The 18,684-nt window shown below is 37.8% G+C and overlaps 1 protein-coding gene across 4 annotated transcripts in view; it reads right to left on the bottom strand.

The window, feature by feature from the left end:
* Positions 1–262: 262 nt before the first annotated feature.
* Positions 263–18,684, bottom strand: part of PLXDC2 (plexin domain containing 2) — a 434,034-nt gene continuing 415,612 nt past the window's right edge. For all 4 annotated transcript variants that reach the window (XM_067030372.1, XM_067030371.1, XM_067030373.1 and 1 more), the window contains one exon: positions 263–10,160. In XM_067030372.1, coding sequence (XP_066886473.1) covers positions 10,044–10,160 — 117 coding nt within the window. In that variant the 3' untranslated portion in view covers positions 263–10,043. The remainder of the gene's footprint in view (positions 10,161–18,684) is intronic.

Here is an 18,684-nt window from a genome sequence, read left to right as displayed (position 1 = left end):
TTGGGCTCTGTGGGTTGTGAGTGGAGACCAAGTTTCCACCTAGTTGCTGTGACATTCCAGGTCCTCCGTTTTCTATAGTTCACTCTAGTTGGTATCGGTCCCACACCTGGGCACATTTAGAAACAAAAGGATTTTCTACCCTGTCATTAGCCTGTGGCTCTGGACACAGCAGGTAGATTTTCTTCCACAATAGGTAAAATGTTTCAAAAGCTAATGGTGGAAAGGAAACAAAAATACATTGAAAGACACGGGTAAACATGTATAAGAAATTAAAACAGAATGATCATTTATTGTTTTTAATATGTAGTCAAATATGACAGCAGTATTACGCAAATTGCCCCCTTCTCCCCCTTCTAAAAATCCCAAATGTGTTAACTCCAACTGAAAGTGAAAGAAAACATGATTTAATTCTGAAAATCGCAATTGACAGAGAGAACACACATAGCATTTGGTCATCACCAGCTTCCAGACCTTAAAAGATGAATTGTGTCACCCTGGCAGTTGATACACTGGCTTTCTTACAAAATGATTACTAGGAAATAAAACAAAACAAGATTCTCCACATACTGTAAGCAGAAGAAATGCAGAAAAACTTGGTTTAAGAAGCTGTGTGAGGAGAACTTTAATGAATGATTGCAATCATAATGATCCCCAGGTAAAAGATAGATGGCAAATTAACAGACTGTAAGGAAATACATTCAAACTTAGATAATTAATCTTACAGTGAAAATAATCAAGAAGCTTGCAGAAGTATGTAGCATCTGAATTATTGAACTTAAACAGAGGATTCCAGTAAAGGTCTTCTGCTATCAGACACCATCAGTGCAAATTCAGATACAATCGTTTTTTACATTTGCAGGTTCAGGTATGTCAAGCATGAGGTCATCATGAAGTATGCGAACATTATTTTACCACGAAAAAATGTGGTCTCCGATGTCTCATTGACATGGCAAAGGAAATAGGAATTATGCCCGGAGGACTGGAGTAAATTCAAAATGCTCAGTTTTCCAAGTATTAAATGAAGTTTTGGAAAACCTCAGCAAAATTAACCTTCACCTGGCAGACATGTCCTTGATTTGAAGTCCAGGGCTGTGGAAAACAGAAACAAACTCGCAATGTGATGGGCTCACCCACCGTCTTTCCTTTTGTTTGCGGCTGACTGGGTGTAGAGGGTCGGATTTTCCCCCCAGTGTTCTCTTTTCAGCAGCTCCACAGAGAGCTTTGTGATTCTGACAAAGGCTACAATTATATCCACTTCGAAATGCATTTACAAATATTCTCTGCGCTGGTCCAACTGGCGTGAAACACAGACAGCCCTCCGGGTGCCTGGCTTCTCCTCCTTTCACCCTGCAACGTTTCAAATGACTACAGGCAAAATTACCAGAAACAGTAGTAAATTCCTGGCACTGGAAGTTCCCATGATCCCAGCTGGCATGCAAAAAAAAAGGCTGTTTCTTTTTCCCCCTGAAAATAATGTACTTCCCAGGCACTGTCCAAATGCCTCAAATGAGGCAAATGAGAGATTTGCTTTGACCAACCAATGAAAAGACTTCCCCCTTCTCAGCTAGGGCCCTGAGATTTAGTTCTAATAAACACAAAGTGTTTGTGTCTAAAGAAACTTAATTCACTTCCCTAAAATGATTTTAACATTTTTCAGCAAGGGAAGCTCTGATTTCACTTGATGGTATTTTCAGAGTAGCCTGGTGGAAGACACTTCATATGAGTTTTTGTTTCTCTGCTAAAACGATGACACTCGAGTATATTTTTGTTCAAACTAGCTTTAAAATGGTTGCTTAGGCATGACCACAAAGTCTAGACAATAGGATGGAGTCTGGGTCCCCAGATGGTTAAACTTCACAGAGATCCAGCTCTGGGTCTATAGAATACGGTACCCTTTCTTATCTTTTCCTCAGGAAAATTATTTATATTTTTTATTGTATTTTATTTCCTGTGTGTGGTTGGCTGTCTCATGGTCTCTGTTGTAAGGGATTCAGAGAACATGGTCATGCCTTGTAAGTCAGAGGGGGATAAGCAAAAAGTCTCTTTTTGGTCATTACTTGCATATAAGTAACCCAATTCCCTAGAGCAAAAGCCTTAATGATTTTAGGATTGGTGCCCTAGACGAGGTACAGGTGGGTGATGGCTGAGCTTTAGCTTAAATGAGGACACCTTTACCTTCTGGATGTCACATGGTTCTTAGCATAACTTACAGGATCTGTGCCCCCGTGTCTCAATGTCTGGACGACTTAAATTTGAGGTGGTCTTCACTGAATATTTATTTGCACATTACTCTGAAGAAGTTGAAAATTCTGCTTGATAGCATATTTTGATCTTTACTTTTCCCATGAAGCATTCCCATCCACCCATTCCTATACCTCTTCCCACATAACAAACGTCTAAAATTAGTTTCATGCTATGTATCTATTTGATAGGCACGAAAGGTTTAGAGCTGCATGATTAGTAAATGATATTTTGGTCATAAATATATATATATATATATATGTAATGCTAAGGAAGAGACAGAATTTTTTTTTTAAAAAAAATCAATACTCCAGTGGTAATGAGAGAAGTCACTGAGCTTTTTCAACTGGAATCAAAATGAATATCACTATCTCCCAAGGCAAAATTTTTTATTTTAGTCCATTAGGAGAGGCTTTTTTTATTAAAGTAATTCTCAAATGTTAATAAATCTTAGAAATTAGAAAAAGATGAGCACGAGCATATGATTTGCATTAATTTTTTTCCAGCTTTTTATTCTGGATTTAAAGTAACATAGACTCTTTCAGTGTGGACAGTGATCTGGAAATTAACAAGAATTAACACTGAAAAGCCAATGATGGTGGGTTCCATAACTTTGTTATGGAGAATCGATTCAAGAATTTAGGCTATTTTACTTGAACAATTATCATCTTACTGCTTTGCAACAATTATTGTGAGAGCACTGGGAACTGGATGGTTTAAAAGGTATGTCAGGCAGTAATTAGGCAGATACGTTGCAGTTTAAGTTGAAATTGGAAGATCAACTTAATCAAAGCCTTAAGTGTTACCGTGGTGTCTGGTATGACAGTGGTAGAGAAGGAATTCACATACACACTTGAGGATCTCCTCGGCTGGAGTTTTCTGATTTCTGTGATGGTCTTGGGAGAGGTCACTCTGGATGTGCTTGCCAATATTTTATAGCCTTGGACTTCCTAATCAAGGCTTTTAGTCGTGTGTGCATATTAGCAGCTTGTAGCAAATAATTAAGAATGTTTCCAGGGCTTCCCTGGTGGTGCAGTGGTTGGGAGTCCGCCTGCCGATGCGGGGGGTATGGGTTCGTGCCCCGGTCTGGGGGGATCCCGCATGCCGTGGAGCGGCTGGGCCCGTGAGCCATGGCCGCTGAGCCTGCGCGTCCGGAGCCTGTGCTCTTAAGGGGTTGTCTTTCATAACTTCACCAAGTTTTCCAACTGGTGCAGCACAGACACAAGTACAAACACAGGGTTATTTATAGGAAATTACAGGAAAGCTGAAATAAGGCACATTAAATCGGCAGGAACTTTGGCTTGACATATTTAGACATTTGGACATTTCCAACTTTTGATCACTTGGGACAGTCAAATGTTTTTCCCAAAGAGGCGCAATAAAAAATCAATATCAGAGACAGAAAACTCAAGGAAAATAGAAAGCTCATGCAGATATACTTAAAATTAGATGTACCAGACATCAACTTCTATGCACATTTTGAAAGCAGGATGATGGAGCAAGATCTGTAGACATGTGAAATAACCAAAAGAAAACTCCTCCAAGTCTCTGAGATACTGAAGTTGTATGACACCAAGTCCCCAACTGAAGCAAAAATCATTGCAGCAGCGATTTCAGGGCAAAGTAAAAATACCAAACAGCCTTATCTCTCACTATGAGAAGTAAATTTCTAAGTTCCAGAGATAACCAATCTTCTGATTTCTCAATACATTTGTAAAACTGAGAGATGGAGAAATAGATAAAGACGATTTGGGGTTGTGGTTGAACTAGTGACTTTTATAGTCCCTTCTAATTCAAAGAGTTTCTGATGCCAAGTCTTATTATTAATTAAAAAACCTATCTATAATGAAGATTAAGTGACAAGAGAAAGAGAAACGTTTCTTTTTTCCTCCTGATATATTTTATTCATTAGATAATTCAGTAGTTTTCCCAATCTCACCCCCAGAGGACAGTTGGCATGTCCTCTGGGACATTGTCTGGAGACATCTTTCGTTTTCACAGCTGGGTGTGTGTGTGTGTGTATGTGAACTACTGGCATGTAGTCAACAGAAGCCCGTAAGCTGCTAAACGCCCTACAATGCAAGGGACCACTCCCACCAGCCCATCCTCCATTGAGAATTAGGGGGCCCAAAATGTCAACAGTGCTGAGGTTGAGAAAACCTGAGACAGTCTAATGAATGACAAACAACCACATACACCTAACGTGCAAATGTTTCTTTGATCTACTGGTGCTTCTGGAAGACCTGGAAACGATGATGCTGATAATTCACAAAGCCACAACAGAAATATTAGCGTAAGACAGTGAACTGTTATAACGCCTGATCAGGAAGAATTTAAGTGGCCTAGAAAGTCCTCCTGGGTCTGGGACAATTTTGCATGAGTAACTGTTCCTCTTATAAATGAAATTAACACATCTTTTGAAACAGAGCAAACAGCAGAGATGGGCAGTGATGTATCATATTTCAGAAACGTTCCTCAGGCCAATACTTGAGAGTTCCCTATCTAAGCAGAATAGAAATTGGAACTGGAAATTGGATAGAGTAATAGTGATCCTATCAATTTGCAAAGTTGTGTTTGAGGATTTCACCATATTACAATTATCAGTGGACATGCCTGATCTCTTATTGTTTGTATTTATCACTGTATATCACAAGATCTAGCACAGGAACTTGGTTCCGGTAGCTGCTCAACAAATATTTAAGTGAATTGGCTGGTTGAATGAATGAACAAATGAAGAAATGAATCAAAGTGCTCTGTAAAATGTAAAGCGCTCTGTGCTCTACAAACACAAGGAAATCGGAGTATATAATACATCATGCCACAGACCTCATAATATTTGCTCAAAAAAGCTTCTTAGGTTCAAAATGAATTATGATAATTTAGTAAGAAAACCTGCTCTGAAGATTACTAGTTTTCAGGTACACCTGGGAAGAAATGAAACAAAGGCGGTACAACTTTATATGGCACAAGATAGTATTGCTAACTTAGGTGGCCACAGGTAGGAGTGAAAGAAAGGGACATGCAAAACCAAATAAAGACTCTGAAATAGCCAGAACTTGAAATTACTGGCTGTTATAAAATGGTACCATTCTTAAGACAGCCACATGATGGAGGAATATTGGTCCAATGTGCTCTATTAAAGACAGAACAGAGAGTCAGTATAGCAAATACAATTTGTTTTTAGGTAGAGTGTGCCATCTAAGCTGCTTGGTTGGCCTTAAATGCTCATGAAGGGGTGTAGGCAAAGGGAACTGGAACAAAAACAACCAGTTCAAGACCCAGTTCTGATGCTGGGAAAATTACTATATCTCTCTGGGCCTCAATTTTTCTGATCTGTAAATGAAGAGGTCAGATTAGATGAGCTCCAGTGATTCTGGCATATAGATGCTGATGCTGAAAGCTGAAGGCTGGGAAAGTGAAAACAAGAGCAATCTTTGGGAATTAATAAAACACATCATAATAAAATATCTAAAAAATTCTGGAAGAAATACAAAGCAAAATAACATTTCATAGGAGGAAGAGGCCTTAACCATAGCATCTATTTTTCAGTTAGTCTTACTTAAATATCAATTTCTTATCATAGAAGTGTCTTCAACCAAGGCACGGGGTGCAGCAAAACTTTTTTTTTGCCCTGGGCTCTAGACACTAAGGGCATTACCAAATTTATACGCCCTCAGAATGAGGAAATAACATAAGAATTTTTTGCCAAAACCAATAAATCATACTAATCTGAGAATATATATTGTCTACATATTAGCCACATTTAAATTTATTTTATTCCTTTCATATAGTGTGCATTTGCAAATTTTTACATTTAAAATTAAGTTCCACGTATTTTTATATTTTAATGTGACAGCCCCTTACATTTGTGTTACAGGGATAAAACACATATTTGAAATTATTTGTTAGAGGTATTTTTCTTCTAAAGAGAAGCCTGCTGCTCAGCTCCTGAGCTTCCCTTTGCTGTGAAGAGTAAACTGGGAAATTCAGAAGAAACTAGAGAGGCTCAGTGGCTCTGTACAATAAAGAGCTGAGCCAGGGAAGGAAGCACATAGGGGCTTTGTTGTGGGGGAGGAGGGATAGTTGAGGCTGATGTCATGCAGAGGAAATATTAAGAGAAAACATTAATATGGGAAGAAAAGAATTTAAGCAGTTCTGTGTGGTTTGAGTGGATTCTCCTTTGGCATTTTCTCAAGAACTGTATTGATTTGATTGAATGCTTTTAGGATGGATGGACTTTTTTCCCTTGGAATATAAATCCGGGCTGGTACTGGACCAACAGATGTGCTTTATATGGGTTCTGTTGACATAAAGTTTTAAAAGTCTATACATTTAGTCAATCTGCATAATAATCATCTTGCAAGGAAGACAGGACAAAAATATTTTTATTTTCCAAACTTGCAAATTGAGACTCATGGCGGTTAAAGTGATTTTCCCAAGATAACATAGTGGAGACTCAAAGCTGTGTCAGCTGGGATTCTTTTCATTACTCTATGCTGCCTCTCCACGAGCAAAAACACTTAGATAGGCCCAGGAACGATCAAATCTATTTCTTCTCCTCTTCCTTTTCTTCAAGGGGAGAGTGTTAAAAGGAAAGACCTCTACAGCAGTGTTAGTAGAATTCTCTGCAACGACAGGAGTGTTCTGTGTTGACCAATATGGTGGCCACGAACCACATGTAACTACTGGGTGCTTGAAATCGGGCTAGTGTGACTGAAGAACTGAATTTTTATTTTTATTGAATTTTAATTAATTTAAAGCGCTACACTTGGCTAATGGGTATAATATTGGACAGCACATTCTAGAAGCTCCCTGTGAGAGAGATGAGCAACTGCCCTAGGTATCTCAAACTAAAATAATAATGGGGGATAGATTGTACTTCATTATTTATCTTTAGTTTTCTAGTTGTTAGTATATCTTGAAGTCCAAACCTGTCATAAACAAACCAACACTGTGGTCAAGTGTTGGCTTAAGATATTTTTCTTGACCTTTAGTACCTTTACCTCTTCACTAAATGTTTTTACAAATAATTAAGACGAAATAACTAACTTCCTCCGTAGCACCATTTATCTATTTCTCCAGAACATTGTATGTGTTCCTTTGCTATTCTTAATTTGTAAAATTATTTTTATTCTCTCTCTATGTTCATAATATATTAAGTAATGTACAGATGCACCCTTTCTAATACATAATATATGTAAAGTCCAAAGCATCAGAGTCCATTCTGACTTTCCAGAAACTTTGTGTATGTCTGCTCTTCCTTTGCAGTAAATGGGCACAAAGAACAAACCAGAGATATAGAGTAGAATGAAAGTTTCATGAAAAAAGGGGATTCAGCCAGCCTTTCTCCTTACCACTAAAAGATTCATAAACAACAGAAACGTCTTACCACCTTTAACTTTGGGTTTGGTTGGGAAGTTTTTCCACACTTCAGCAGCCTTTTTACTTCCGAAAAGTTTTCCCTATTACTAGGTGCTCTAGTTCATTGAACAATTCAGTTTTATGTTATTTTACAGAATTGTCAATGTTTTTGAATCGAAAATGGAAGATGAGCTTCGAAAGGAATAAAGATAACATTACTACTTCAAAGAATTGCAAAAGGAGTTGGATATATATATATATATATATGCATGACTTATATAACTGTCAATCATGCCCTATTGGAAGCCACACCTAACACAAAAGCCAGTGAAAGAAGCATCATCTTATCCTAGAAGGAATCGTCTATGTGTTCCTTATGTCTTTGTAGAGTACCCGTTGCACCAATTACATTGGCAAGTCATTTGGCTATTGCTAACTGACCAAACCTACTCCACAAGAAATAAGTTGGGTTATTTCCTATAAACTGAATGTAGCTGTAGCAGAGAGATTGTCATCACATCCTTCAATCACCTTGCTTGTCAATTTTTTTGCAATTATTATCTAAGCAGGTTAGGAAAAAATTATCACCCTCATCAGGTACTTAAAAATGTAAAGCAAAATATACTTGATGGAAAATGGCATGAGTTTACATCAGACAATTGTGATGATAAAATATGATACTCTGTTAGTGGACTGATGTCATTCGATGTAGACACGTGTATAGATGCTAAGTTGGTATTAAAGTGCTGCTTACGAGACATCTCTGCTTCTTGATACCTGAATCTGCAAATGTTGGACACGGTAACCTACAGAAATCAACAGCTTCTTGGCACAAGACGTAAGTTTCATGGGTCGAGATGTTGATGAAATTGTACACACAGTACCTGAATTTAAACTTTAGGAGCTCAGTATCTATATTAACCACTTTCCTCCTCCAAGCATGACTTTCCTGTCTTCATTTATGGGGAGGTTTCAAAATCTGGACTGTGATTACGGGGCAAATGACAGATCCATCTAAGGAGCTTTTTGCATCTGCTTTATTTCACCAGGGAGGGAAGGGGTTGATATGAACGGGAGAGCAGATCAAATAGGCAGGAAAATGGTCAGCACTGCAACTAATTGAACCACTTCCGCTAAGTGACATAAAAATATTCTAATATTAAGGATTATTTTACAACTCTATGGAAGTATGCAGTAATGCATCTCGCATTTGTTTTGTCTTGATGACAAAATGCACTCTGAGTCACAAGAGCCTGCCTTGTGTTAGTTATAAACAAAAATATATTTATATATATATTTATGTAACTACTATGTGCTTTAAAGAAAATCACTGTATGATTCAGCAGGGTTCTTTCCTTCTTTGTATCGCCAGGGATGTGCTGCCTTGAATGGCTTCTCAGATTGGAATCGACAATGAAATGGGCCTTTCGGACTGAAACGGCAAAAAGTAAAAAGCGAAAACAAAACCCCCATGTGTTTAGAACCCCTTAACATTTTTGCTTCAAAAACGACTAAGGAACTCTTAGTATTGTTTCCTTTTGTTTCCTTCAGCCAAGAGCAACTGTGGCTTCATAGGACTTCACAGTGGGCGGTGGAGGCAATACTTCTTAAGACAAATCAGATGTTTAAGTCTGAGGCAGCGGAACCAGAAGCTTCCTTTGCCTCTCCCTCCTTCCTCGCACTTAGCTAAAAGGCTGCGATTCGGTCACTGCTCATAGAGTGGGCAACCAGAACAAGGAAGGGGGAGGCGGAGGCGGAACCTCCAGGACAGGTAAAAGATTCATCCTGTAAAGTGATGAACTGGTTGGAACAGGTGGGTCTAGACCAGAAAAACAAAACCCTTTAGCCACACGTCTGGTGAAAAGACAGAAAAACCTCTTATTTTGTGTTTGTTTTTGCTCCTGCATCAGCTCCTTTTCTCAGCAGACTGAAATACTCGTCATTGCTCTTTTGAGTGAATGGGTTCAGGCTGTGGAACACAGTTACCAGAGAAGAATATTTGAACCAAGGTGTAGATCCCTCGTGAACTAAAGCTTTATTATTTTTTGTCTTGATCCCTTTGCAACCCTGCACCTTAAGCTAACAGCATTGTAATCTTGTCATATTTCTGATAAGTCCACAGGAGATAGCGTGCTGAGGGCACTATAGAGGTCATTCCACTAGGGAATTCTATGTTCAGTGGTAATTGGTATCCTCTATAAGTTTCAGGGTGGTTTTTTTTTAACCCTTCCTGGGCTGGGCTTGTCCAGAAATCTCATCTCCTTCTGACTACAGCAGCTTAGGGCTCCCGTGTGTGTGTGTGTGTGTGTGTGTGTGTGTGTGTGTGTGTGTGTGTGTGTGTGTGTGTGTGTGTGTGTGTGTGTGTGTGTCTTAAAGGTATAGGCAAATTTTTAGTCTTAACACCTGTAAGCCAGCACTGGTGCTGTTCTGTCCTAGAAATTTTAGCACTGCTCTGATACAATAAAACCTTCTTTCTCTCCAACTGGTTCAACTTCAGCATAGGCAGGATGGCCAGAACCTCTTCGAAATTTCATCGCAGGCCATCTGCTTGGGCGTCTCTAAAACAGAAAATGCAAAATAGTGAACACCAGGGCGATGGTCATATCGTAAGAAAAATATATTTGCCAAATATTTTAGATGAACTTCTGATTTCACCTTAGTAACATAGTCAATGATCTCATTACTGCCACAGTTGGCATTACAGATGCTCAAAGCACTCTCCATTATGGTCATACCAGAGCCTCCCAGGTGACAGTCCCTTGGCCATACCTCCCCCCATAGGACTGAGAGCTTCTCAAAGGCATGGTTTATGCTTTATGCATATTTATGTCTAAAAGACTCCATAAGTGTCCAAATATGACTAAGCAAAAGTGAACGGTCATAAAAAACAAGTCTTCTTAATGTATAGCCACTGACACTTTCTCTTCCCTAGAAGTTAATAATGATATCACTTCATTTCACTTATTAATTCACTCAAAAACTTAAGGCCATAAAATTCTACACAGTTCTTAGAAGTGTGCTTCAAATTTGCTGCTAGACTTCCTAGCAAACAAAACCTCCCCCCAAAACAAAACAAAACAAAAACGAAAAGATCGATCACATTAATATTAAGCTAAGACTTCCCATAGATGACTTTTGTGTTTGAAAATGAACAGATGTCGTGCCCTGAAAACTGCATCCAACATCAGAGGGTGCAGACAATCTCAAACCTATGTAAATAATTGCACATGTAGACACGGGTCCTAAAATACAGGTTATTTGTATTGACACTTCTCCCTAGCACCAGGTCCATCAAACAAACCTTCTGTGATTTACAAATAGAAGTGCTAAAATGAATTATTAAGTTCCAGCAGCAGAAGACACTAAAAGGCATTTCGCGGCCACAGTGACACTAGAAACTATTACTCCATTTATCAGAGTGCTTGCAATTTTGGAGTAAATAAAACAATAAATATTAAAGGAAGTTTATTTCTATCTAAAGCATTTCAATGTGAAAAATGTTAAATATCAGTGTAGATATACAGGCATTTAGCAGCTTTCTAGATTTGCCAATTCCATTCCACTGTCATGATTAATGGCTGTAAAAGAGTTTTCACATCAGGTAGGAATGACTATTAGCTCTACCGTCTGGAAAAATACCAATCATGGTCATTGCATCCTGCCTACTAATAATATTATGTACTGTCTATATAACATTATGTGGTCAGAATGCTTTATATTTATTAGCTGATTAAGTCCCATGATGTAAGTGAAACTGAATCATCTTTGCTTTCCAAGAGAAGAAGGTAAACCTGAGAGGACTAACGAGCAAAATAGTGTGTCTTTGTTGGAACTAAAAACCATCATCGATGGAAATATCCTAATCGTTTCTAGGGAGGTGGACCCTGTAATTTATGGTCACTCCTGTTTGTGGGAAAAATGCCAATAGGCTCACTCTTTATAACCCCCACTCTGGTTTCAGTTACTTCACAACTGGGCTTCTTAGGGCACAGCTGCCCTTGTCTTTCTCTGAGTGAAGCAGCACCACTAAGTCTGTTCTGAAGCCCCACATTCCAAGTCCCACCTGGCCTGTGGGTCCAGCAGGCAAGTACAGCCCTGTGAAGCAGCACAAATTTACAACTCGGCACATAACGACACTGTGTTACAGGTGACCATTAAAAAGGAGTGCGGATTATCACGAAGACAACAGACAGCAGGTGCTAGCGAGGATGTGATGGAACGGGAGGGAATCCTTAGACACTGTAGGCGGGAGTGTAGATTAGTCCAACCACTAGGGAAAACAATAGGGAAGTCCCTCAAAAAGTTAAAAATAGATGATCCAGCAATTCCGCTTCTGGTATATTCCCAAAGGAAATGAAAACAGGAGTTTGAAGAGCTAAATGCACTCCCATGTTTATTGCAGCATTATTCACAATAGCCAAGAGATGGAAACAACCTGAATGTCCATCAGTGGATGAATGGATAAAGAAGAGGTGGTATATATAGTGGTATATACACAGTGGGATATTATTCTGCCATGAGAAAGGAGGATATCCTGCCATTAGTGACAACATGGATGGACCTTAAGCACATTATGCTAAGCGAGACAAGTCAGAGAAAGACAAGTACTGTATGATATCACTTATGTGTGGAAACGAAAACAGTCAAACCTAAAAGAGTAACGAAAAGTAAAACAGTGGTTACCAGGCAATGGGGGGTGGAGAGATAAGATTGATGGTATTTAAGGGTATATGCTTGTAATGGGTATTAAATAATATTGTACTATAAGTATGTAATGCAATAACTGTCATTACAATAGCAACCATATTACACTATATAAATGTATCAAAGTAACATGCTGTATGCCTTAAATTTACACAACTTCAAATTTATCCAATAAAAAAATAAAAAGGAGCACCGTTAATGAGAATGTTGATGATGATGCTTGTGAAAGTTATATTTTTTTAAGCTCTTAACCGTATTCCATGCACTTAGTAGGTAATTTACATACACTATCTCATTTAATGTGTACAACTCAATCATTTACCTTTCGCACAAACCTAAAAAGCTAGCAAGTGGCAGATCCAAGATTTAAAATGAGATCTGTCTACTTCCAAAGTTAATTCTCCCCACTACAGAAATTAGTTCTTAAAATTCAGTAGTTCGTGTATAACCTATCTGAAATTTGTGAACATGGCTCTATTTTTATTTCAATCTTAAACTATAACATTACCAACAACTTCAGGATTCTGTTAATAAGTCAGAATTACTAAGTTAATAATTCTCTTAGGTGAAAACATTGAAGGATTATTGATAATGTTTATCATGTTCTTTGTGAACTCATCACAGAGGTTCTCAAAATTGAAAGTACAAAAATATTGGACAATGAAGCTTCCTCTGTTAACACAGCACAGACTTGTTTTCTGAATTAACTGCATATCCTTAAATAAAATTTCTTTTGATTTACCACTACTCATTGTAGAAAAAAAAAGTACCCCAACAAGATTTAAAATCACTAGAGATCCTACCACCCACACATAATTTGGTTCAACTATCAGTGTACATCACTTATATGCATTTCTAGAAACATTAAATCATTGCAAATACTGTTTTATGGACTCCTTTATTTCAAATTAAGAGCATGAAAACATTTATGAACTATCCCTCTACAAAATTATTTTAAGTGTCTGTAGAGCAAACTACTTATAACTCAATATGATTTATGCAGTCAATTTGATTGAGATTTTTTCCATATTTTTTGCTAAAATAAATAAAGTTACAGTGAATACTTTTACTGCTAACGTGATGGGAATAAAATTATTGGGCCAAAGAGAATGCACAAATTATTTACTAAAAACACCTGAAATGTCTAACATGGTGCTAGATGCCATGTTGAAGGAAATATGACCAAAGAAAGGTATGAAACATGGTTTCCACATGGGAGATGAAAACCATTTCAGGGGAAAGGGATACATTGAAATAAGTTAATATAGGGCTCAAATAAGCATTCTAAAGATGAACAAGATAGAATAGGTATAATCCAACTACAAAATTATTCAAGACTCCTGCTTTATTTGCGCAAAACTGAAAATTTTATATTTACTCCTAGAGTTTTTGACCAGATGAAAATAGAGGGTATTTCCCATAATAATATGTTAAAATTTACAATGAAATCTAATAAATGTCATGCAACTGGGGTTTTAAACATTTGGTCTGATTTTACATTCTTTTACAATTCCTTGATATCTCAATTCTAGCCCTAAAAATACCAAACAGAGCCATAAATTTACCCAAATTCTGCTTCCTTCCTAGAATGCTTTCACATATCACAATCAATTCTATGAACTTAAATAAATCACTTGATTTCTCTGGGCCTTCGTTTCCTTATCTGTAAAATGATATCCAAGGATTTGTCCTCTAAAACTGTAGGATCCTTACGCTTGCTTCCCTGAGATAACTGACTTGCACACTGGAGAGAAAAATTATTTAAAAACTCCTCTGGGTCGTGGTTCTCCTGAGCATTGTCCCTCGTGCCTTCCTCTGCCAACTTTTAGGATCCCTACATTTAAAGGAAATCTATGTAAATTAGTCCTAACTGAAGTTGTTTTCCTAGGTCAATCTGTGATTGTTCAGAGATTTCCTTATATAAATGAAAAAAGGGGGCAGTTCTGTGACTTCCACAGAATGACTGACTCTTTAGTTCTCTTTAGAACTCATTTAGTTCTCTTTGAGTTCTCATAGAACAATCTTTAAGGTTGGTGCTATAATATGAAACATCTATCCAATGGACAAAGAATGGGCATCATGTCTGGCTCTGCCATGAAGTATGACGGACAGGTCACAACCCAGCATTTAATACTTCTTTCTTGAGGCTTAGACATGTCCAAATCTGTGTTCTTTTTAGAATGCCTAATTCAAATTGTTACAGAAACTGATGGGGGGGTCACAGGGTCTCATGCTAACAGAGCAGGATATATGCTGAAAATTGAAAAATTCAAACCAGACTGTAATGTTAATTCATTACAGAGATTCAGGGTGTCATGCCTTAAAACATGACTGGGTGTAATGCGTGGGTGATCTCTAATTTCATTTCTGAGAATTTATGCGATTAATCAAATTCAGAAGTAAATGTTCCCACTGATATGTTGGCACAGGGGTGGGCCGTGAAATCAGGTATTCTCCCTAATTACTCCTTCAGAACTATTAACTGAACAGTCATCCAGATCTGTCTCAATGGTCTGTGGCAAGATAATTAGCTGGAATATCCACAAACAAACCTGCAGGGTACCCTCTGTAAGTAGTGTAAACAAAACTGCAGCTGGAGACCTGTCTTCAAGCTCTGAGAGCAAAGTGGATAGTGCTTTTTATGGGTTAGATGAACCCTTGAAAGGCAGTTACTAGGTGTGAATGTGAAAGACAAGGGGTTAATTTTGAAATCAAGGCCCAGCTAGAAGACACCTGTGGTGCCTGATGGCGTTTGACAAGCAGTTGTTCTGCAATTTCTAGTATTTCTTCAGTAAACAGTAGGAAGTGGAAAAGAGGCTAGGATCCTGAGGCACGGACAGCATCTCGGTCCTGTCACTTCCCAGCACAAGACTCAGGCATAGTCCCATGTTTTGTTACTTAGTTTCCCCATTTGGAAAATGAAATGAACTGGATGGTTGTTTCCTCAAGACTTTCTTTTCATTTTTAATTAAAAAAAAATTAAGCCAGAGACCCTTTGTTCCAATGAAATTTTACCTGGAAGCCCAAACAGGATCAGAGTATAGGTGTCTCTTCATTGTGATGGAGGAGACCCTGCTCACACACTCCCTGAGCCCTGGGGGGGCCTATGGATCCTATACCTTCTAGAGCATGTTTTTGGAAACTATAGAATGAAATCTGCATTTCTTACACTTGCATACAAATCACAGGGGAACTTGTTAAAATGCAGGTTCTGATTCAGCAGGTCTGGGGAGAGGCCTGGGACCCCGTGTTTCTAACAAGGTCCCAGGTCATGCTGATGCTACTGTCCGCTGGAACTGCAAGGGTAATGCTTCTCTACAGTCTCTGCAATCAGGAGCATTCTTTAAAAGTGGGGGGAAGAAAAAATACTGAACTTTAACCTTCCTTGAGTCTCCAGTGGATCTTTGTGGAAATTGACGTGTTCATACAACTGGGTCAACCTTTCCATATTTAGCTTTGATCACTTTTGACTGTCCAGAGGAAGGGAATCTTTTCTCTTTTTCATACTTCTAAGTACAAATTATTCTCTAATCTCCTTATTTTGTGTTGAATATTGTTTCAACACAGGTTACTTTCAGTTATAAATCTGGGTTGCCAGATTTAGCAAATAAATCTACAGGACAACAGTTAAATTTTAATGGTAGATAAACAATGAGTAATTTTTTAAAACTATACTTGCTGGGACATATTTATGCTAAAAAATACTCATTATTTATTTGAAATTAAAATTTATCTAAGTGTCGTGTATTTGATTTGGCAAACCTATCCATAGGAAAACACAATATAATGGCTCTGGGCCCTGGCCAGTCAAACTTGAAATCTAATTAAAATAAATGACTCCTGTTTGTGGCTGTGTCTCTTTGCTTCATGAATTGTAGGTCACTTTTTTCTTAAAAAGAGTAACTCAAATGGATTTGTCTATCTTTTGGTGTGGCCAAGAATTCCAAGCAATAATTCTTGTGTGAAGCAAAGTCTGGGTGTTGGTTTTTAAAATTTTTAGTGAAGTATAGTTGATTTACAATGCTGTATTAGTTTCAGGTGTACAGCAAAGTGAGTCAGTTATACATATACATCTATCCACTCCTTTTTGGATTCTTTTCCCATATTGGTCATTACAGAGTATTGAGTAGAGTTCCCTGTGCTATATAGTAGGTTCTTGTAAGTTACCTATTTTATATATACTAGTGTTCATATGTCAATCCCAATCTTGCAGTTTATCCCTTCCCCCTACCTTACACCCTGGTAACCATAAGTTTGTTTTCTACATCTGTAACTCTATTTCTGGGTGTTTTTTTACATATACTCTACTCATCCTATTTTGGTTGCTTTTCCTCATGTGGAAGTTGTTTTACTGTCCTGCAGTTGCCTCTTTGCCAACCTAAAATTACAACTTGCCAGTGGTCTGTGGCCTTCATTCTGGAACTGTGCTGTGGATAATCCTGAAGAATTAGTCAATACAACCATAGTTAATACATGTCCATGATGAAAATTGTCCCAAAGCATGTGAAGAACAGCTATTTCCTGGGAATAACAAAATCATCATATTACTCACATAATTTTCCAAAAGCAAAAGTATTCTTAAAGGGGGAGGGACAGATCGGGAGTTTGGGATTGACATGTACATGCTGCTATATTGAAAATAGATAACCAACAAGGACCTACTGTAGAGCACAGGGAACTCTGCTCAGTATTCTGTAATAAGCTAAATAGGAAAAGAATTTGAAAAAGGATAGATACATGTATAGGTACAACTGAATTGCTCTGTTGTACAACTGAAACTAAGTAAAGTTTCTTACTTTCTTACTAAGAAAAACTGAAACTAATACAACATTGTTAATCAACTATACTTCGATATAAAATAAAAATTAAAAATAAAATAAAATGAAATTAAGTGATTCTCTATTAGCTCCTAAATTAAGTACAAATTCTTTAATACGGGAAGAAAGATATTTCAATCACACAGCTCAAACACTTAATGTCCATTTTTTTTAATAGCCCAGTGGATTTTAGACATGACTGAAAATAACATTACTTGGGGAGATTTTTTAAAAAAGTATTGAAGTCAAAGCCCACTTTGGCTGACTGATTTAGAACCTCTCGCTGGGGCCCAGGCAGGTGGATTTTTTTAAAAAAGGTTTTTAAAAAGTTCTTCAGGTCAGTCAGATGCACAGTGAGGGTTTGAGAGCCACTTTCCATGTCTACATCCCACGCCTTCCTACTCCGAGCCTTCGCCTGTGGTTTTCCCCCAAACTGGAATGCCATTACTTCATCATTTTTACTAATACAAACACTATCCATTTCACATTATTTCTGAGAAAGATTTCTGGCTTCCTACCTACAGATTAGAAGTTACTTTTCATTCTCCTGTGTTGTCTCAGACATTTCCTGATATTTTAGCTACATCTCTTGTCACGTTTTAGCACACATTGTGGTTGTTTATGTGGTTGCATACATGTACTATATGTATCTGTCCTTGGAGTCAAAGTCATATCGGTTCAACTCTGAAATAGCCGTGGCAGTGGTGTACTGAAGATATTTGACATCTGGAGTAGATCCTTTTGGTAACATCTGCCTCCTCTGCAAGACAACATTATTTTCAGTCATACTCAGAAAAGGAAATGAACAGTAACAATGGCCAGAAAAGAAGCAGACACTGAAAACCTTCCTGTTTTGAACTTTAGATATAATCACACCAGCAAAAAACATTACAAATAAAAAACAAAACAAATATTACTGTACAAAAAGGGAAGATGCAATGACAATGTGTTTTTGAAAAAAGGGGGAAAAGACAGATGAGGGAATATTGCCAAATGAGTGAGGACCAGGTTCAGAGAACGATTTGCACTTTGCAATAATAGAATTGAAGTAACCCAGGTTCTTTTTTCTTTGCCTTTACAACCATAGTGTGCCACTGTTTTTTCTTTTGAATCTACTGTTTTAACACAGATGTAGTACTATGTAGTACTATGTGGGTTGGAGACCCGTTGATCCTGAACACGTACAAGGAACTCCAAATTCTTATGGAGTCATGGTTCAAAAGAATTCATTTGTTCTCTAAATGAATGCATGCAGCTGAGTCGGCTGTCAGGAGCCAAGCATGTAACCGGGAGTTCTCTGAATTAAGTTTCATGCAGAAGACAATATTCATCAAAGGAAAAGTACGAAAACTGTGCTCAGTTGAAGTTTACATATATGCTGTGTTAGTAAAGCTCAATAGTGACTGAATCAACTCTTTAGACCTTAGATCAGCAAAAGTTTTTAACACAATTTAGAATTTCAGGTACACAGTGATAACAAAAATCTCACCTTTTTTAGTCAGTTCTATTGTAATTGTACCATTCTCTATAGACAATGCGCCCCCTCATGACCTGCACTGGG

This window comes from Kogia breviceps, chromosome 3, assembly GCF_026419965.1.
Source record: "Kogia breviceps isolate mKogBre1 chromosome 3, mKogBre1 haplotype 1, whole genome shotgun sequence".
In the NCBI taxonomy this organism is placed as follows: Eukaryota; Metazoa; Chordata; class Mammalia; order Artiodactyla; family Physeteridae; genus Kogia; species Kogia breviceps.
This window is presented reverse-complemented; position numbering and strand designations above follow the sequence as displayed.